Source organism: Pieris napi, chromosome 6, assembly GCF_905475465.1.
Source record: "Pieris napi chromosome 6, ilPieNapi1.2, whole genome shotgun sequence".
Classification (NCBI taxonomy): Eukaryota; Metazoa; Arthropoda; class Insecta; order Lepidoptera; family Pieridae; genus Pieris; species Pieris napi.
This window is the reverse complement of record NC_062239.1, coordinates 1,334,215-1,356,518: the sequence shown is the minus strand read 5'-3', so window position 1 is coordinate 1,356,518 and position 22,304 is coordinate 1,334,215. Positions and strand designations below refer to the sequence as shown.

At 34.9% G+C, this 22,304-nt stretch overlaps 2 protein-coding genes across 2 annotated transcripts in view; one reads left to right on the top strand and one right to left on the bottom strand.

Annotated features, from left to right (window-relative positions):
• Positions 1-22,304, bottom strand: part of LOC125050075 (acetylcholine receptor subunit alpha-like 1) — a 176,666-nt gene that overhangs the window by 140,625 nt on the left and 13,737 nt on the right. Inside the window, exon 3 of the mRNA XM_047649659.1 lies at positions 2,500-2,550. The gene's annotated coding sequence lies outside the window, so the exon portion shown is untranslated. The remainder of the gene's footprint in view (positions 1-2,499; positions 2,551-22,304) is intronic.
• LOC125050076 lies at positions 14,758-15,884 on the top strand. Its single transcript, XM_047649660.1, has one exon. It carries the CDS (start codon positions 14,901-14,903, stop codon positions 15,471-15,473), a length of 573 nt encoding a protein of 190 aa, XP_047505616.1. The 5' UTR covers positions 14,758-14,900; the 3' UTR covers positions 15,474-15,884.

Here is a 22,304-nt window from a genome sequence, read left to right as displayed (position 1 = left end):
AAACTGGCACAAAATATGACTTTCTCAAAGTTTTAAACTATAACAAAGCTAACATTCGAGTTACAGAACAAGTTTATCATTTCTCAGCAAGTTTGAATACAGTATCCATCTCAGCGAGACATGCAGTTTTAAGTGCAATGAACAATTTAGTACTGTTTTGCACTCGGTGGCAAAGTAATGCAAACGTCTGCTTAAAAATGTTGTAAGAAATATCTTTTTACGCACAATTCATACATATGTTACACACACGTCCACGCAATATATTTTCTTTGAACTACATTTTGCCATTTTTTTTTTGTAAAAATAATAATTAAGAAGTAAATCTTAAGAAAGAGAAAGAAATATCACGGGATTAGTTCCCTCCATGTAACCAACTCTGACGGAGGCTAAAAAATAGGCTACGCTCTAAAATGCTCTTCGTCATTAATTACGTACTTTACTGAGAGGTACACAAATAGTAAAAAAACGCATCTTTGGCTCAGATTCTGTTTCTATTTCCTTCATAATTTTTCTTTATAGGCAAGTTATTCAACTTACTATGCCTGCTACAAGCTGTCGATTAATTGGTCTTCGACAATCTTTTTCTTTACTGTACAAGCAAACATTATTGGTACCTCGGAAATGACAGAAGTACCTACACTACTACCGCTACGACAAGTAATAATGATATTTCTATTAAAATAATTTCAATGACTAGAAATCTTTCACAGTCCGCTTCACTAGGCATCCTTTAGCGAACTAGCAAGCTGTAGAATCGGCTTTGAGTAGAGCTCTTCCCTAGAGACGACCTTCAAGTATTTAAAAAGAAAACATCCCTCTCCTACTCCTCTCTTAAAGGCCGGCAACGTACCCACTAGTGCCAATAAAAAAACGGTGAGGATCGTTCAGATAATACTCAAAAAACATAAGCAACTGACTAAGGCCTCCGACCTCCATGATACAAACATAGATAGAAAGACGCTCAAACGAATACCAATCTCAAATATTCACGCACCGGAATGTTTGAAGATGAAAAATTTGCAAATAAGCCTATTTTCACGCGACAATCTCGCGTTAATATAAATTTTATGAACGCTGTGTACATTGCTGCTTTATAAAGTACTCGTGTTTAGAGCTGGTATTTTAACGCGGAATTATGCGCATGTTTTAAAAAATTAATCGCGGTTTTGTGTGGCAATTTCATATACGTTTGATAATTATTAATATTCATACTAAAAGTAATTGGCACTATAATATTGAAGTAAGAAAAAGTAGAATATCTGTAAGTCATCACTAAGTGCATTCTTCTGTCGGGCCTTAATTTAAGTTTCTAAAATAGTATTGTCTCTTCACTTTATATTCTTTCAATTATAGTTCACAATGAAACTCTATTTCGTATCTGGCAGATTGGCTAAGTAGATGCATCGAGAAGCGAAACTAATCAAAACTTGGCATTTGTTAATTTTGATGAATCCCCATCACTATATATCTACTGCTATACGCCAGTTATATTTCCAGAATCTAAATTCATAAATAGATTGATTCTAGTCCAAGGAATATTCTCCTATCTATATATCTATATCTATATATATATAATGAAAATGGTCTTCGTTTGAGGCTAAACCACTGATCGTATCGACATGAAACTAACCATTCGATGCGAAATTTTTCCTAGATGGTTTATGGCTATTTATTTATTAAATTCCAACGTTCCTTCATTTTTTTATTGCTGTTTTACTTTTATGAAAATTTATCCATACGGATTTCACCGCGGAAACATTCGGGGAGGCTTCCTAGAACCTCTGAACGTCAACATCTGTTAAAAACTCGATTTTCGAAATATTTCAATTTTCTTAGCGGGAAGTTAAAAAGAAGAATAATAAAAGTATGAAAAAATAAAATAAAATAATGAAACATAAAATTTATTTTAATTCGTCCAGCAAAGCGGGCGCGAAACGGCTAGTATCTAATATATAAAATTCTCGTATAACATGTTCATTCCCATACTCCTCCGAAACGGCTCGACCGCTTCTTATGAAATTTTTTCTGCATATTCAGTAAGTCTGAAAACCCTTAAGTGATGAGGGGTGTCCATCCAACCCAAAAACATTTTTTTACATTTTAGACAAGGTTTTTTGTTTTTGTTTTTTTATGATACAACATACAAAAATACATACAACCCTTAATTTTCACCCCTCTACGATCAACCCCTATTTTTTATTTGTTAATTCAAATCTTATCACTTGAACTCTGAGGCTTAATATAGAGAAAAATTCACAGAAAAACCTAAAAAGTTTTCATTCAACAAAACCGAACAGTTTTCAGTTTCCATGTTGGTATGTACTAAACAGGTAGGCTACGTAAAATCACATTAAGGAGAATCGAAGTTCGCGGGGGCAGCTAGTATTATTATATGGGCTTGTGGAGATAAAATACCTTCATCCATCACTTTTGTATTTAGCCTTTTTAATTTATTTGTTTTTAGTACTTGCAACTTTAAACATTTTGATTAAAACTTACCAGTAAGACATGGGTCCTCCTTGGCGGTGTCATCGAATGATCGAGACTTACCTGAAAAAACAAAATAAGCGTCTGAATAACAAATAGTTGAAATAAATCATTTAAATTAGACATATAAATATACATAGACAGATAAATATCCGCCTCTAACTTTGATATATTTTAAAGTAAGAATGCGGTAATTTATATATATATATAATTCTCGTGCTCGATGTTCGTTACCATACTCCTCCGAAACGGCTCGACCGATTCTTATGAAATTTTATATTCATATTCAGTAAATCTAAGAATCCGCTAATATCTATCTTTCAAACCCTTAACTGTTAAGGGGTGTCCACTAAAAAAAAATTTTTTTAGTTTTTAGATTTTTTTGTTCTTATTTTTTTATGATACAACATACAAAAATATATACAACCTCTAATTTTAAACTCAACCCCTATTTTTTATTATTGTAGATATTTATTTTTAATTAACTAATAAAAGGTACAAATAATAAACATCGCAAAACAAACGTTTTCCGGGTAAGCTAGCTTTTCTTCGTATACTATATTTAACAATTCATCGTAGAATACGTAACAATATTTCTTCTGAATTATACACCTCTATGTTTATACCGCAATGTTAAATCATGGAAATGTAATGTTCTCACCAATACCCGATATCAAATAACATTTGATAATTATTCGGAAACCAATACAGGGGTAACGATCGTACTTAATCATCCAATTAATGTTTACATCCAATTTAATTCCATTCAGTGTCTCTTCGTAAATTAAAGTGACCGTCCAAACAAACGCTCGAAAATGTATCTTTACACTTAGTTAAAGAATGTTTAGATTGACTTTTGACAATTTTTATAACTACTGTTGAAGTGTATTCGTTTTTGTTCGTTTCCGCATTCGTCATAATTTAAACCCATTCTTATAAAATCGAGCAAGATTAATATAATTCCAAGTTAAAACTTGATCAATCTCAATTTCTCGATATATAGTGAACTTCGTAATAAACATAAATTGATCACGAAATTCAAATGAAACATTCAAAAAACCCACTACACTTTCCCTTGTCAAACTAATAATATAAATGAATTCACAACAGCACAATCTTATAAAAACATGAGAACCTACCTTTATTATTGTTTATTCTATCTACGTGCTTTATTTGGGTTCTCGTACTTTTATTGTGAGCGCTGCCTTATGTTTATTGTGTTTTGTTTGTTTAGAATTTTTATACATCTATCGCCCCTATATTGCCGATTTAGAACGCAACATGCCTACGAATGAAGGCATAAGAGGCAATTATTGTGAATTGCTATCATATTTGGGAAAGAGGTTTTTTGCGAAAATTGTATATGATTTCTATGATATTAAATAACTTAAATTCCATTAAAAATAACTGTAGGTTATATAATGCTTAATACGTATCCTTCATTGTATTGTTAGGGTCAAGTGGTATATATGTGGTGGATAGTACAGAAGACACCTTATTGGAGAATATATAATTATCAAAAGAGAAATTCTACTTGAAGAATAAAAGTACGATCACATGTACTACAAGAAAATTTGAGAGAATATAAACGTCTTTGAAACTGCTTCTTAAACTATTCTGAACAATTAGCTTTGTTTCTTTTATTGAAATCATTAACACAAATTATTATATTATTAATAACATTTGTGTCCATACTTCCTGCATTTTATTAATAAAAGATTATGAAAAATAGTCAAAAAGTTGCTAAAATATTAATAATTTACATAACTAATATGTTTCTTTATACATTTTGTAGTCATTGAAAGAGCTAAAAATTATAAATTAATAGTAGTAGTAGGAAGTCTGTAAAAACGTCATAAAACATAAATCGATTTAACTGCTTCATTTTAACTATAGTACTCATCTGTTTCTTTTCGTTACAGCGCAAATACAGTTTGACAGAAAGAGACAAAAGAGTACTTTAGTAAAATGCAATTACACGTATTTAAGGTATGGTGGTTTAAGGATGTTTTTCATGAACATAAATTAAAACGCGAGTAACATTCAGTTCTATTGGGAAATTTCTGAAGAATTTGTATGCAATTTTCCGTTACTAATCAATTTTAATAGGGCTTAGACTGTGTATAGAACCAAACATTACACGCTCGGATAGATTAATGCATCACATGTGGCACAGCCCTTGAGTAACGGCTCAGCATCTATTACACAAGTAATTTATATTGAGAAAGTTATTTAATTAGCTTGTAAGTTTGAAGCTTGTAAAGCTTAAGGGAAATTTAATATTGTAACTATATTTGTCTTTTAAGTTTTGATGTAATACATGTTTGATTCATTATTTTACTATGTACTGTTCATTATCTTCAGTGATCTGTGTATGCGTCTTAGACCAGCACGGCTACCAACAGCTTCACTTATAAAGAAGTTCTATAATTCCGTGAATCCTTAGTTTAGACAATTATTGCTAGGATTTTGTAAGCTTTCGTTTTAAATCTTATACTGAAATCGAGAGCTATTGGTATAGTGGAAAACGTTTTTGACAATTTAATTAAGTATATAAAATATGTTAAAAGAGCGTACCAATTCTTGAAAGGGCCGGCAACGCACTTGCAAGCCTTCTGGCAATGTTAGTGTCCATGGGCGGCGGTATCACTTAACATTAGAAGAGCCTCCTGCCCGTTTGCCTCTTATTTTTATTAACAATTTTTTTTGGTAAATACACAACAAATATACTTGTACTTTCAGCAAAACAGCAGATTAAATATGAGATACGCACTTAACAATACTTTGTGTAAAATTGATCAGCCCACTACCGAATATATCCAGCTCCAGATAAGTACTGTTTAATCCATTATAATCGTGAAGAATTTGAATGAGAAGTTTCTGAACCAGACAAACGAGAAAGATAAGTTTAGAATATCGATGAGCTATTTCAGTTATTATTTTTACGTTTATGAATGCCATGTCCATATGAAGTTAAAATGTATAAAAAACAAATAAAATTATTGATGATATGATATAGATATTATTCTTCAAAATATAAACAAAAAGACAGCAATAGCTTCGGTATCTAATGCATCATGATACAAAGAATAACTTACTAGATGTCATTGAACTAACATATCTTAAGATTCTGTGTTGCCCTAGTCTCAAGACCGCAATCTAGTACATTCATTACATTCCCCACAATCCAATTCTTCTTGCATGTTATCAAAAGATTCGTATTAAAACGGAACTTTAAACAAACGTTTACCAGTTACGTGAAAATATTTGGCCTTGGCCCAGATGGGACGGTATTGGAGTTAAAAAACGGCCGCGCTTGCCTTCTGTCTTCAAGAGTGCTCTTGGCGATGAGAGCCGAGTTAAGGGGCTGTTACTAGTTATGCGATAATCGATCTCTTTTGTTACTTAAACTCAGGTATTTGCCAGAGGTAGATTTTTCTAAAATCGCCGTTCTATTTTTATTAATTGAATATTTTGTCGAATTTATTTCCATACATTTACAATTCAAATGGTTAAAAAATATTTGTCGCTTGTCTCGTGTAATTTAATTGATGTGAACATTTTTCAGTGTACCGGAAATAATGGAAGGTAACTAATACTTCGTCGAGTTATATAATTATTTGTTTATATAGAACAGGGGGCAAACTGTCAGGAGGCTCACCTGTTAAGTGATACCGCCCCGCCGCTCATGGACACTCAATGCCAGCGGGCTCGCGAGTCCGTGGCCGGCCTTTTAAGAATTGGTACACTTTTCTTGAACAGCCCTAAGTCGAATTTGTTCAGAAATACTTTAGTAGGCAGCTGGCACCACTTAGTGGTACGTGGGTGCATGGCAAAAACTGCCTTAAAAAATGTTTAGTTGTGGAACGACGGACGTCGAGGTGATACGGATGGAATTAAGTATTCTGCCTCGACGTCCGATGATGAAACATAGCTGCAGGTAAAATGACTATTTGAGACATTGAAAAGAGAACAAATTGTTTTAAAAACAAAGTATTTTCTGCGATTATAATTTCTTTTTTGTGAATTTCATGTTTGGTTTAAGAAAAAGCATCTCGCTGTGCTAGGTTCAAACTCACGCGTTCATCCAAACATGAACATGAACAGGTGAAATGTTTTAATGTATATATTTATATTTCTGGTTTTGCCTTTTATAACCATAACATTATGTGTATTGTTTATTCAAATTCTGCGATATCGTAAAATCATTCCAATAAATGTGTCATCGATTTATGAACCACTTAAATTCTATTATCTTTATAAGGGCCTATCAACACATTCTAGGTTAAAACCTATTTTAAATTAAGATCAATATCGCAACATCAAAGTGACCAGATCAAAAGGGAAAACTAAAAGTAATACAAAATGTTTAGGTCTGGTGCGAGCTGTGGTCTCAACAAAAAGGACGAAAACTTGAATAAAACATTAGGAATGGACTGTATTTTTTGGAATATCATAAGCTGCTAAGCGAATTTTTCCAATATCGGCGAGATATTTTCTTGATTTTATGTAAGTTGAGTTCTGTTATATGAGCGGGATAGATTTACTTATTTGTAGGCCCACAATTCATATGGATTGTATTCAGAACATTAACTGGTGTGGTAAGGTATCAACCTTAAATTATCATACACTTACAACACAAGAACAGAGTGTCTTAATCCTTACTAGAGACTGTAAGTAGTGGTATTGGATACTTTCTTATGGTAAATATACTTATTAGTAAATTAGACTTACAAATTTCAGTCTTTAGTTAGGCTAGATCGCATGTTCCATGTCTGGATGAAGACACATGTATTTAAAAAAATACAAATATTATTGGTATCTTACGTAAGATCTACTGTACTGATACTGATCTACATATATATTTTTTTATTTTACATAAAAATACCGTGCCTTAATAAAAAGCGCCTAGTTTATTAAAGCGTTCAATTTGTTTGCCACACACCTTTTCAGGCATTAGGCATAGGCATTAAACTTTACATCAAGGTATATTCTAGAAAATTCCTCCAATTTAATACGGTAAATACTTAGTTCTATTCTATCCATATTTTTAAATGAATAATTACATATTATATATAATATATTTGTCCGGTTTTAAGTTCTTTTACTAGCTGAAAGGTTAACAAAGCAATATACGTGTAATTACATATAAACAATATTTCTTCATAAATTAAAAATTAAAATATGAATTAAAAAATACTTCAGCAAAAGAGGACATTAAAAGTTTACAGGCTGTAATAGTTTACGCAATACACAATAACGTATGGCCACACGCTAACGCGATCATACACATCTTATGATGCTCGTATTAAACTTTTAGTGAAGTCATCTCACCCAAGTACGCCTTAAGGAGTACTTCGAGTTGGTAATTGCTGTATTACGTGTAATGAAGTACTACAATGGAAAGTACTGCTCTCAGCTCTTTGGATTTATACATAAGACTTTTAACTTAATAGAACACACTCCATTGTTTCGATTTCTCTTAAAGTTTTTATGACATCGAAATCATATATTAAATCAAGTAGCTTCAGACAGAAACAGAGCAAACGAAAAGTAGATTATTAGCCTCGTATATATATACCAACTCAAAACATTTTTTGTCCTCTGGAAATTGAACCGATAATCTCTTAGACCGTACATGTATCTATCTGTCTATATTTATACTGTTATCATTTTCCACGAATAAAAATTTCCGGCTGTCAACGCATTGCAGTGAGCTCTTAGAATGTACGTCATTAATTGCCCGTAAAGTACAAGCGTGATTAATAACAAAGTCACATACAAATGGCGGAAGCAAAAATCCGAGCACTTTATCACCACGAATCATTTATCAGAATGTAACTATTGGGCCGCGATACATTGCCTGGACGTCCGCGCTTTTTTGCTTCCAGTTTTTGCAGTTTAATGTTTTGTATGTATTGTTTATTTAGGGCTGTCACAGTTCCAAATTTAATTCATTGTTGAATCATTTTAAATCATTAGTAGAATTATACAAACCAGAACACGAGCAGTTAACTAAACTGCCGATACGCATTTTATTATAGCTGGAACTTGCTTTTTTGATAGGCAAATATTTAATTTTTATATAATTGAAATGAATTCGGTTTGTATATATAAATTTGGCGTAATTGTAAGTACAAAAAACAATTTATTTAAAAATTGTGATACTTTCGTACTTTCGTACCACATAGTATCTCTAATTACTTTTGACCTAGTAAATAGATGATGTGTATATATAATCTAAGTAATTCTTAACAATATATAATTATTCGCCACATTTTTTTAATATATTTAAATAAAAAACAAGCTAATATAATAATTAATATTTAAACTACATTATCCATGAGTTGTGTCAACCCTATACATTGAAATTATCATCGAAATATCCTATATTCGGTTCGCGTGATCTGACCGTTGCTGGAATGAAAATATGATGCGTATTTTAATTTCCATCTGCATTATTGGAAGTGTGGGATAATGGATATTAACTGATTATTACAATTGAAATTTGTTAAGGCAATTTGTCAGTAATGTTGTCGATGGCATCTTTTGATTGCTGGCCCCTTGGTACAAGTAGGCAGTTCTATTAGATTATTATCAACCCTTTGGGTTTATGTCAATAATGAAGCATCAAACATGCCCTTTTATTTATCTATCTCGGAGCAATGGCGCTGGTATCGCCTGCCATTTTCATTATTTAATAACTTCAAAGTCAAATTAGTTCAAATCAGTTAAGATCTACAAATTAACAGACTATTTGATAGTCTGTAGTAATGTAATAGTCTTTATTACTTATGTTGAAGCAATGGTGTTAGTATCAGCTGCCATTGTCATTATCATTTAATAACGCCAAAGTCAAATTAGTGCAAAACCATATATTTCAAAACGACTATTCAATGGTCGATAATAATATATTATTTGATATATTATTTGACTTTGAAGTTATTAAATGATGAAAAAGGCAGACGATACCAGCGCCATTGCTCCGAAATATATATTGTTAAATTAAAATACTGGTTTATATATAAATCTGGCCATAAAAAAATCAAAGTGAGTTTCAACAACATTTATGATCACGTAATTGTCGTACTAGGAATTCATAAATAATTTAAAAGTATGAACAAGCTAATTGGAGCTGGCAAAGCAACAAACTAAATTAGACCCGTAGGCAGAGCTTCACTATCAAATTTATTATACGTGACGAACATAAAAACGTTGGTTAAATAACAACGAATGGTCTTACATAATAAATGTATATTATTACTTATTTGTATAAAGAATAAATTAATTATAAAATTATTAAATGTATTTAAAAAACACCACGTAACTGAATGTTTTCTATTAACAAAACAAAATTTTAGTAGTATATTCTGAGTTTTAACCATGTGATTCTCATAGGCATTAGTAACGCAAAATGGTCAAAATGATCAAAGAACCGTCTGCTACATTCTAATAGAAAAAATACATTAAAAGTTACATAATATATTTAATACCTACTACAAATATAAAGTATGATACAACAAAGTTATGAACAAACCTCTCAAGAATCAAGAGGAAGGGAAGCTATTATAACGTGAAAACTTGGCAATTTCCCCTCAATTTATTGAACCTAACGATATAACAAACTCTCTGATTTGTGACCGGAAAACATTGAATTCTTTAGTAAATATTTATTAGTGAAAACAACTTATTACAAGTAGACACGAACAATGTTCTGTAATATATAAAGAGTGATCGTAGCAGATTGGTTAGTGCTTGAAGTGCACTAAGTTTTTACGAAAAACAAAAGATGATCACAAACAATGATTTACTTAATTGAACGAGGATGGCCAGAATCCCGTAAATTCCAGTAGAGAAGGTACAGTACTGCGTCTGCTTTATTAATCTATTGTTAAAAAGCCTTTTAATCTGTGTCTACCAACCCAGAACAATATCTTTTTCGCGGAGATTGAAATTCAAGACCCCCTAGCTGAAGATCTCATTGAGACATTTGCGTCTATTTCATTCACCTTGCTCGGGGAATCAGATTACTTTAACCAGGGACCTCCTAGTTGCACGCCTAGTGCCATAACTACTAAGTCACGGAGGATACGCATACAAATTCCTTCCATAACATTGAACGCATGATTTGCACGAAATATTTGAAGAAAGTCTCCGAATACAATTCTCGTCTCCGGCACAGCAATAAAAGCACTAACTCACGGACCTTTATTACGACGTCTTGAGCGCAGAACACTGTATAGAATTGTTTCATTAAACACAAAGAAAGATTTCAATTCTTTGCAGCTCGTATATTTAAGAATTCTTATTAAATAAAATTTGATTTTAATAGCAATAACTTGAATAATAATTAAGCTTTTTATTTCCTTAAGTTTCATTTCAAATTTTATATTTTATATAACTAAATGTTAGTAGTAATATGTTAATATAGACCTCTAATGGGTGATGCCAACTTTAATAATAACTTGTATAAATATTATAAATCGTAAGTTATTTTATTGTTAATAACAAAAGCGGGTGTTGTGTTAAAAAGTTAACAATTTTGCACCTACAATATCAGTTAATATCTTGTTTATAAAAATATACGCCGTATAAAGACCGTAAATTATATAAAATAACGTTTAGAATTGCTTCAAGAAATATTTTCCAATATCTCGATAACCTTTTGTCCCTCTCACGTTCTTCATTTAGCGACCCTCGGGTAAATAGCCAAAACAAAGATCTTTTGCTTCATGTTATTGGATTGCTTTGAAGATTTATGTAGCTTTTACTAGTATTTAATGTAAAAAGATTTAAGTGACCTTGGTATTTTTCAAAGACCTATCTGCTGTGCGATATAGACAATCATTACTATTTTTTTCCACAGATTACACATCTGTATTTCTGTCACAATACATTTTTAACTTCTGTGTATAATGAACATAATATATTCTTTAGAAAACTTAAAATAAATATAAATAAAAGAAAAGCATTAAATACAAGCTGAGAAAGCACAGTATAGAAAATGATAAATTGCAAAAATCTTAGCTTAAAATCTATAACAATAATGCAGATTATTATTATTATATATTAATATAATTAGAAGGTATTGTAATAATACGATATGATGCTAGCGCGCGAAAAAGTGTTTTTAATCTCACGCTTGCAAAAGATACCTTTAATCACTCCAACGGGACCGATACTACGGGGATAACATGTTGTGGATATTGATTAATGGAAAGCCACAGTCTATCATAAACAGAAGAGATATAAAGAAAATACAGACTATAACTAGTCTGGCCATAAGTTCTGGTACAAATGAAAATGCATTTTTCTTGAATTTTCAATTGTAACAGACCTCAAGCCTTTAGACTTCAAATGATGGTCAGTTTTAGAAGACAGGGCCTGCTCTAAATGACACGGCGACATTCTCTTAAAGAGTCTTTGGAGCAAGCAGTGGCGAAATTTCCCTTAAAAGTGCGCAAATCCATAGATTCGTGACCAAACATATTACAGGCCTGTATAAAAGCCAAAGGTGGCAATTTCGAGTAGAATATTGTTTTATTTTTGCTGAGACTTTAATAAATATGTAGGTATCAATTAGTATAATAATATTAAGTTACTTTATAAAAAAATTGCATTTTCATTTGTAACAGAACTAATGGCTGGACTAGGTATATATTATGTAAGAAATAGTTTGTATTACATGCAGTATGTCTCTGAAAAGTTCACAAAGGCTGATAAAATTGTTAGCATTTATGGAAAAAATTATGACTCAAGGGATTTCAAACGTGAAAGACGAAACGGTGACGACGGGTTCATACATAGTTAGTTTAGTATTATTTTTAGAGTGATTTGGAAGTTCTTTTTTCTTATTTACTAATGTCAGGTATCCTTTTCTATAAAAAGTTAAACTTCATCGTTGCTGAGACAGACATATTCGAATATATTTGAAAATTTTGTTCAACTGGATTTGTATAATCTGTGGTTTGATGAATGTTTTCCGCGCCATTTATTGCAAGTTTTTATCGAAATGTTCACATAAAATGCCTGTTTTTTTTATATTTCATTCACATGATAGTGAAAACCAATAAAAAACTTCTTTAAATTAAAAATCCCTACAAAGCTTCATGATCTATCAAAATATTGTCTATTCAGATTGTCATAAATATGGTTTGAAAATTAAATTGTTTTACAAGTATTAATAATTAAATATGGTTTAATAATACATAATGAACCTTGATTCATCTTCCATAATACTTATATCTATAAATTTCATCCAGGTAGTTTTCATATTATTTTTACTAACTCCCTTTTTCGACATAGTCACTCTCTCGAAAAACATAAAAATCTTCCAAAACAGTAATATATTTACGATCTCCTTAGCTACCCTATATGCTATAACTATAATTACTTTTGGAATTGTTACTCCTACTAAAACATTAACAAAATTGAATGTTGCTTGGAAACGGGAAAACTCGGCTGATAATAAATTAAGAAATATTATTAATGCAACAAATGCATCAAGAAATTACATTTTAGGGGCGTTCTCGTTGTTTTTCCTTCTCGTTACAGTAAGAATCTTTGATTTTCTTGATTTCTCCGCAAAATTAGTTGAGTTTTCTAATTTAATGGCAAACTATGAACTAGTTGATATAGCATTTGTTGATCATAATAGTATTGGATTGGAGAATGTTGTAAAGGCTAAAGAAACTATTGAAGATTATGATGTTGTCCGCTGGCCATCAGTGATTGAGTTGAAAGAAGAAAATACTATAGAACATTTCTTTAAAGTGAATCCCAGTAAGTGTATTTCGGACTTAGACCATCGAAAGGAAACCAAAATTATTAAGGTTGGCGAAGAAAATATAGTTGATAGGTCAACTATAAGTAAAGATACATTACTCACCCTTGTGTCTGAGAACCCAAAAACTGATATATGATTACAAATTATAGATCAATATGAACGCTTTTAACGCATTTTTCGGAATTTTAATGCTATCACAAGTAATTTTAATAATGCTTTTGTTGAAGCCGATTAAAGATGCTGGATTCATTAGAGATAGTTGGTATAAATTCAAACAAAACCATAAAATCTCTTCGAATTTCATGATAATTCTTTCATTGTGTTTATCATTTAATTTAATATTTGGAATAGCTTGGGAAAGTAATACCCACGCAACTCTTATGAAACAAGTGGAAGAAAAAGAATTAATAAGGAGATTTTATCTGAGTGTATTTGCAATTGGAATTACTTGTTTCTTTGTTTCCTTAAGTCTGTTGATATTATTAGAAAAAATTGTATGTTTCACTTTTAAAATAGCTGAATTACTCGATTTTGAATTAATGTGTAGACATTCCATATTAACTCAGAATAAAACAACGCGTATTTCAAATGCATCTATTGTTCTTCCGGCGCTGTTGAAATATCATATATTAAAACAAAAATGTAAGTAAAGAATTAAATAAAAATTGTTTTACCTATACAGTTTTATTGATTACTGCAACACTGCCAAAAGTAAAAAAGTATAAATCCTTTAATTTATAGAGTATTTATTTTTACGTATTAAAAACGAGTTAATAGTAGTTTTTAATTCTAAGCCAAAATTATCTTTATCACTTAGTAACAGTTTCAGATTTATAGGTATAATCACAGTCGTATCAAAAACAGAACTCACAAAAAGGAAACAGACTTTTATGTCGTAACTAGCTGGCCTGGCGAACATCGTACCGCCTAACAGTCGATTCTGTATTTTTTTTAAATACTTATTCTGCTAATCAGGACACCAGTCTAGCTAGTAAGATAAAAAAAAAAGTTGATAACAATAAATAATTGTCAAAAAAAATTACCTTCCCGGAACCCCTCCACCAACACTTGAACTTTATAGTATGGTATTAAAGTTCAAATGAACTTTTAAGGATTATTACGAATCTTTTATATGGGAATATAGAAAAGTGTTGTTTTTAGACTTTTTCACTCAATTTTTTTAAATTTTTCTCTCCGTCAGAACCATCCTCGTACTTCAAGAAATATTATAATAAAATAATTAGCAAAATCGGTGCTGCTGCTCTCGAGATTTGCGCTTTCCGCGATTTATTTTTATATTATAGATTGTATCCACCCCTCTGTTACTTCGAACATTCTATACACTAAAGAATAAATAAATAATAATAATACACGTTATAAACCACTTTTTAGTAAAGGGTATTTTTACTGTATTAATTACCTTTTTACTGTATTGATTGAAACCTTTTTAGATTTTACTTCAAATGTGCTATCAAGAAAATATTACATCACCTTCAATGACAGTTTGTATATGTGACAGAAAATGTAAAATCTAAAGTACTTTTGTCTGAAAAAAATTCACAAAAATACCACACAAAATGGATTAGCATACTATACTACTACAATATCTCGAAACAAAACCCACATAATGGATCTGAGCTCATCCGTTCTCGGTTGCGTACTCCTCCTTCAGATGTCTGTGATCCTGGTAATGCTTAACCCTGCATACGATTTACGAAAAATCAGATCTTTATTTTTCACATCTTCTAGAATCTGTTCTCTAACAATCATCAGTTATTTCACCCTAGTTGTATATCTCGGCATGTACGTACCGTTATTGAACATATCAAAACTAATATCAAACGAGATTACCTGTGAGTACGAAAAGTTGACGATATTGGGTCGGATCGAGAAAAACTACATAATCGCCGGATTCTCCCTTTTCCTGTTTATCGTCATGTATGGAGTTCGGGCTTTAGATATATATGCCACACGAATCGCTCAAATGTTAGTGAATACAAATGACACAGTTTTTTCGCAACCTTTGGTGAGGGAGAAAAGAAGCCAAAGATTGGCACCGCTTTCACAGGAAAGTATCTTGCCAAAGTTACTAAAAATGAAAAGGTCAGTTTCATATGAGACGATTTTATTTGCAAAAGAATTCCGCGCACTGAAGGCAATAATAAAAAACGCTAGAAAAGATTCGCAGGACAAAAACTGAATAGTAATATTACAATATTGTGTTTTGAATTGTGAAACTATAGTATATAAGGATTACGAAGAATTTGGGAACTCTTTGGAATTACAAGGAGCAAGGGCGACGGAAAATATTCGAAGAGACAAGGCTATTAAAATAAAATGCTACATTGCAAAGGGAGAAACGTCAAGTTGGAATGTCGGGTGTGGAGGGAGGATGGGAAATCGAGTTACATAAGTGTATTCCACTAGAATATAGGCGATAGGGCAAAATGTGTGAGAGAACTTCTGGCAGTCACATAAATTATAGGTCTTCTTTATTCTTGTATATTATTAGCTGAAACTTTGTTCACGATTCAAAATAATGCACATACAAATTATATATAACCAAACAAGCATCATAAAGAATAACTTTTCTCGAAAATAATTATTTAAATTGTAGAAAAAGGTATATTTTATTTATGTTACCACCGCAATATAAAATTAGTTCCAGAATCAAATATAAAGCAAAGATTTTGTACTAACAATCTTACATATTATTAACACTACATATTAACAATTATCTTGAAAAAAACTAACTGGTAGTCGAGCTGTTAAGGATATTATAGTTACTTACTAATAAAACTAATATTTGAAGCGCTGACTCATAATAGGTTTTTCTAAGAAGAAAACTTATGAAAACTTAGATTTTTTCGTACACAAAGTGCTCGTAAAGTAATAGTTTTCGAATTCATTTCATTGACTGTGCTCAGTCGTGCAGAAAAGTTTGGAAACAAAAGAAAAGCTAAAGCCGGACTGGCTGAGTGCTTACCAACCGTAATTATGTCAGAAAAAACTATCAAATGGGTATTTGCTTTAAGATTTATTTTATCCCAGAAAATCCTCATTAAGTTACGGGGAAGTGGACGAGAGTTTGTTACGATAAAGGTACTAAGGCATAAGCGATTATTCAATTTTATGAACTGTTTTATTGCTTTCAGTTTTACATAATCTTGATGGTATAATTCGTGTCGTAATTTGTTTAATACAAAAGGCGGTTTCTCTACAGATTCACGTAGTTTATCACCGCCAGCATGTTTTATAATTATGACACTGCTAGAAGGTATTTCTATCAATTTTACAAATCATCTGCAATGGCCAAGTTTGGTCTACATATGACACATGTCATTGATCTTATTCTCTAATCATAAAGGCCGATTTACATTATCTTAGTGTTTAGGAGAGTGCTTTAGTACAACTTGAAAGGCAAGTTCTTTAGCGTAGCGTTTACTAAAGCAAGTAGCGTTTACATGTTTCAACTAAAGTACTATCCTAAAGCACTCTTCTAAACACTAAGATTATGTAAATCGGCCTTAAGAGCAAGTGTTAATAGTTAACATATTTAGTATATGTCACGGGATTAAAAGCAAGACCTCATTATTGAGAATCTGAATGCAGATGTTTTACGAGAATCTCATACCATTACGTAGAAATTGCTTTGAGATTTAAATCTCACACAGTACAAGTGAAGAAATCTACATATTTTCACCACTCCTAAGACATTTTTAACGTAAGGGTGCACATTTACGTGTGAGACATTTTAAACAATAGCTTCCTAGTTCACACTTGCTAGGTCACACTAGGGTATGCCCTTAATGATCTTTAAACAGACTAGATCTTTTAAATAAATATGACAAACCAGTCTGAAATATATTTTGAAAACCAAATAAATCTACGTAGTTTAAAATGAATAAGAAACGCATTAATTTGTTAATGTATGAGTAAGAGTGCAAAAAAATATTTTTTAAATTATGTTTCAATCTTGATGTGCTTCATAAAAAATAATAAAGTAAGTTGTATACATAATAGAAATGGAAATCTATATACATTGATAATATCATTATTATATATAAAAATTTATATGATTTCACTATTTTACACTACACTAAGAACTGTTCATTCGATCTCATTACAAAAGCTGGGAATATGCCTAAACTTAAAACGTTTACATACTACAGTAATAGCTCAAATTAAATTATAACAGAGCAGTGAGCAGTGTTGGCCTAGTGGCTTCAGCGTGTGTCATCCCTTAGGTCGTAGGTTCGATACGCGGCGGTGCACCAATGGACTTTCTTTCTATGTGCGCATTTAACATTCGCTCGAACGGTGAAGAAAAACATCGTGAGGAAACCGACTTGCCTTAGACCCAAAAAGACGACGGCGTGTATCAGGCACTGGAGGCTAATCACCTTTTTACCTATTATATTGGAAAATAATCAAGAAACATATTCAGAAATCTGAGGCCCACACCTAAAGATGTTGTAGCGCCATTGATTTATTTTATATAATAACCCAAAGTTTAGTGATTTAAAAAATCCCCTATATATATACTATTATTTAATTGTGCAATACTCTTTTAAAATTTAACTATTAACAATTCCGTCAAGTTGCAGTAATTGGCCATTTAAATTATCAAATCACGTTGCAGTACAAGCTAAACCGGACCCCTGAGTATAGTATAACTTCACAACAAATAGGTTACAATATGAACAACCGCTTGTTATTTTGACCACCGAAGTTAAAATACATTCTTTCTCGAAATCCTTTGATCTAGCCAACTTTACCGATTACTCGACCGTGTCGGTTCGTTACGAATGATACGTTTTATTGGCTTAATGGAACTTATTTCTACTGTATTATAAAGAAGCCTTTTTAGATTGTAAATATCGTATATTAGCTATTATATCAGAAAGGATTTTTACTGAAATGATAAAAGAACACAAGAAGAATGAATAGTTAGAATGAACAGTTACATAACTAAATATATTTTCAATCATTTATCTCCAGAGTGTAGCAATATTTCGGCCAAAAAAGGAAGGAAAGACCAAGGGGACCCATACCAATGTAGTAGACCGACCTTTCACCGAATTTTCACTTAGCTCGTGGTAGTTTGTAGATGGAAGCAGCGTATTTGTAATCGGACACAATGGGGGAACATCACTAGGCTTTACTTATTTTCCTGTAACCTAGGGGAAGTTAGACAGTGCTTCGCTATGGCGTTCTAAAGCTTAGGTTTCCTAGAAAAGCGGTGCCGTTAACTAACGCCCGTGTTTTTACGGTTGTTAATAACGGCCGTCTTTACTTTTTAACATAATGCAAAAAAACAATCATTTTGGCTCGTCCAAGTCATGATTCCACTCATTGTATTAATTAAATATGTGCACCACTACACGCCAAAAAACGTTGAACTAATGTTTATCACCGTTATGATGGCCGTCATGCAAATGACAGCACCGCTATTTGACGTTACGGTGACACTCAACGTTCTCTATAAAACCTACTCCGATGTGATTTATAGACAACGTATGGGTGACGTCACCCAACGTTACATTACTACCGTTAGATAACGGCACCGCTTTTCTAGGAATCCTAAGCTTAAGTGATTGCCAATTTGGCGATGTGTCGGGCTTTGAATAGTATGTACGATCGAGCCGTATGTAGTCAGAAGATAAAACTTGTAAGCATAGGCAGCAAGCTCAGTTCCCGTTTTCATAGTTACTACTAAAATTAATGCATTAATTATTAAAGTTATCTTGGATATTAACTGACGATATTAGCTGACTGACGGCTGAGTACCTGATTGTCGATTTTTTTTTTTTTTTTTTATAAAACAGGGGGCAAACGGGCAGGAGGCTCACCTGATGTTAAGTGATACCGCCGCCCATGGACACTCTCAATGCCAGAGGGCTCGCGAGTGCGTTGCCGGCCTTTCAGGAATCGGTACGCTCTTTTCTTGAAGGACCCTAAGTCGAATTGGTTCGGAAATACCTCAATGGGCAGCTGGTTCCACAAAGTGGTGGTGCGCGGCAAAAACTGCCTTGAAAAACGCTCAGTTGTGGAACGGCGGACGTCGAGGTGATACGGGTGGAATTTCGTACTCTGCCTCGACGTCCGATGACGAAACTCAGCTGCAGGTATTAATCCGAACAACTCCTCTGAACACTCTCCATGGTAAATGCGGTAGAAGATGCAGAGAGACCCCACATCTCTACGCAACGCCAAAGGATCAAGCCGCTCGGAAAGGGATTGGTCGTCGACGATTCGAACCGCTCTGCGTTGAATACGGTCAAGTGGAAGGAGCTGGTACTGGGGAGCCCCCGCCCAGAGGTGAGAGCAGTACTCCATGTGGGGCCGAATTTGCGCTTTATATAGTTGCATGCGGTGGCCCGGAGTGAAGTACCGTCTCGCCTTGCTGAGCACACCAAGCTTTTTGGAGGCTAATTTAGCCTTTCCCTCCAAGTGACCGCGAAACTGAACGTCGTTCGATATGTCAACGCCAAGTATTCCAATGCTGGCTGTGGCTTTAAGAAGAGTGTTTTCGAAAAGAGGAGTAGCGACAAAGGGTGTTTTTTTAGCGGAAAACGCGCAAACTTGTGTCTTCTTGGGGTTAAATTGGACTAGGTTTAGTCTGCCCCAGTCTGAGACTCCACGTAGAAGAGTTTCGACTTCAGACACAAGTTTGTTCCGGTACTCATCGACAACTGCCCGAGAAATACCTGCCCGGCCAGTGTAAAAAGTATCCCCAGTGCTGTCATCCGCATAGCAATGAATGTTGCTAAGTTGCAACATATCATTGATATGCAGAAGAAACAGGGTCGGGGATAGAACACAGCCTTGTGGGACCCCCGCGTTCACGGGTTTAAGGTCGGAGCATGCTCCGTCGATGACGACCTTGATGCTCCGATCAGCCAGAAAGCTGGAGATCCAATCGCATAATTTCTCGGGTAGCCCATAGGCTGGAAGCTTCGAGAGCAGTGCTCTGTGCCACACCCGATCGAAGGCTTTCGCTATGTCCAAACTAACCGCCAGCGCCTCCCCCTTGGACTCAATTGCCTCTGCCCATCTATGTGTAAGGTATACAAGAAGGTCACCAGCCGAACGACCACGACGAAAGCCGTACTGATAATCGCTAATCAGCTGGTGGCCCTCTAGATACCTCAAGAGCTGGCAGTTAACAATGGATTCCATTATTTTGGAGAACAAGGAGGTTATGGCTATTGGGCGATAGTTGGACGGATCAGAGCGATCGCCTTTTTTAGGGATCGGATGTATCGAAGCGGTTTTCCAGCACTTCGGGACAGTGCCAAGCGAGTACAGGTACCGGAAAAGGCGCGTTAAGACCGGAGCCAACTCAGGAGCACAAGTACGCAGCACAATTGGGGGGATACCATCCGGCCCGCTCGACTTATGAATGTCCAAGGAAGATAGTGCTCTGCGGACAGCACGTTGCCGGAATGTGATTTCCGGCATCGAAGAATCACACCGCGAAATGGTCGGAGGTGATCTTCCTCGGTCATCCAAAGTCGAGTTGGACGCGAAGAGACAGCCTAAACGGTCGGCCTTCTCCTTCGCAGTGTGGGCCAGCGAGTCATCCTCCCTGTGCAGTGGTGGGATAGCGGGCTGACAAAAATTCCCTTGGACAGCTTTGGCGAGAGACCAGAAGGCTCGAGTCCCTGAAGGGAGTTGGGCCAATCTCTCGCCAAATCTGGCAATGTGCTCTGACTTTGCCTTAGTGATTTCCCGTTTGAAGGACCTGGAGGCTGAGTTATATGCTGTTTTAAGTTCGCTGGTATTGGCATCACGAGATTTCGCCGCTTCTGCCCATGCCTTAAAGCATTCTCGCTTTCGACGCGAGGCCGCCTTGCAAGAACGTTTAAACCAGGGCTGAGACTTGCCACCGATCGGCACCGCAGAAAATGGAATAAAGAGTTCCATGCCCTGCAGAACCACTTCGGCGACAGAGGCGGCGACGGAATCTGGAGCTTCCGGCGAAAAGCACATAGGCCCCCAAGGGTAGGACGCAAAGAAAGACCGCATCCCGTCCCAATCTGCTGACTTATAGTGCCAAATACGGCGACAACCCATAAAGCGGGGCCGTGAAGGGCGCGTAGATGGCACAGTACTCCGGACCACACAATGATCTGATGAACCCAATGGCGGGTCAACAGAGACTTGATAGTTCTCCGGATGTGAAGTCAGCAGAAGGTCCAACAAAGAGGGTTTATGACCATCCACATCTGGTATTCGCGTAATCGCAGGGACCATTTGTGTCAGGTCGTAGGCTAAAGCAAAGTCGTGAAAGGATCTTCCCGCGTGATCGGTAGTTTCAGAGCCGAGCCAATCGGCATGGTGGGCGTTAAAATCGCCAAGTATCACGATTTCAGCGGTAGGAACCCTTTCGAGCAGGGAATCTGTAGCCATTTGGATGTGCTCAATGAGTCGGTCAGTTTCGGTATTTCCGCTATGGGACCTATACAGGCATGCGTAGAATCGCGGATGGTCATCGCAGTCTACGCGCAGCCAGAGGTTAGATAGGTCCCTTCCTTCAAGCGTCCCGAGGCGACGAGAACAGATATCCTCTCTGACGTACACGCAAACTCCAGCCCGCGGCACAAATGAATGTTCCAATTTGTACCCCGGGTAGGAGAGGTAGGAAGTATCAGCCGGGGAGGAAATCTGAGTCTCGGTAAGAAAGAGCAAGGCCGGCTTCGCAGTCTCTAAATGGTAGTGGACTGCGTTGATATTGGTATTGAGCCCCCTAACATTTGTGAAGTCCACGGCGAGTGTGGACGGGGGTGCCTTTGTAGGATTGCTCCGTTTGCCCCGAGAACGATTAATGTTCTTATTACCGAGCGCAGAATTGCCCCCCCCAGAATACGAAGGGCAGCCTGTGCGTCCACCACCGGGCGCAGAGTGTCCCGGTGTTGGACGCCCAGAGGGGGATTCTCCACCGCGAGCGCGTGTGGTACCCCCCTGGGGTAATTTCTGTTTTTTTTTCTGCACCTTCATATTTCTTGTAGGGGGGGGGGGGGGGGGG

What these genes read in the sequence shown, in the direction of transcription:
- LOC125050076 (XM_047649660.1), top strand. Translation starts at nt 14,901, where the DNA reads ATGGATCTGAGCTCATCCGTTCTCGGTTGCGTACTCCTCCTTCAGATG.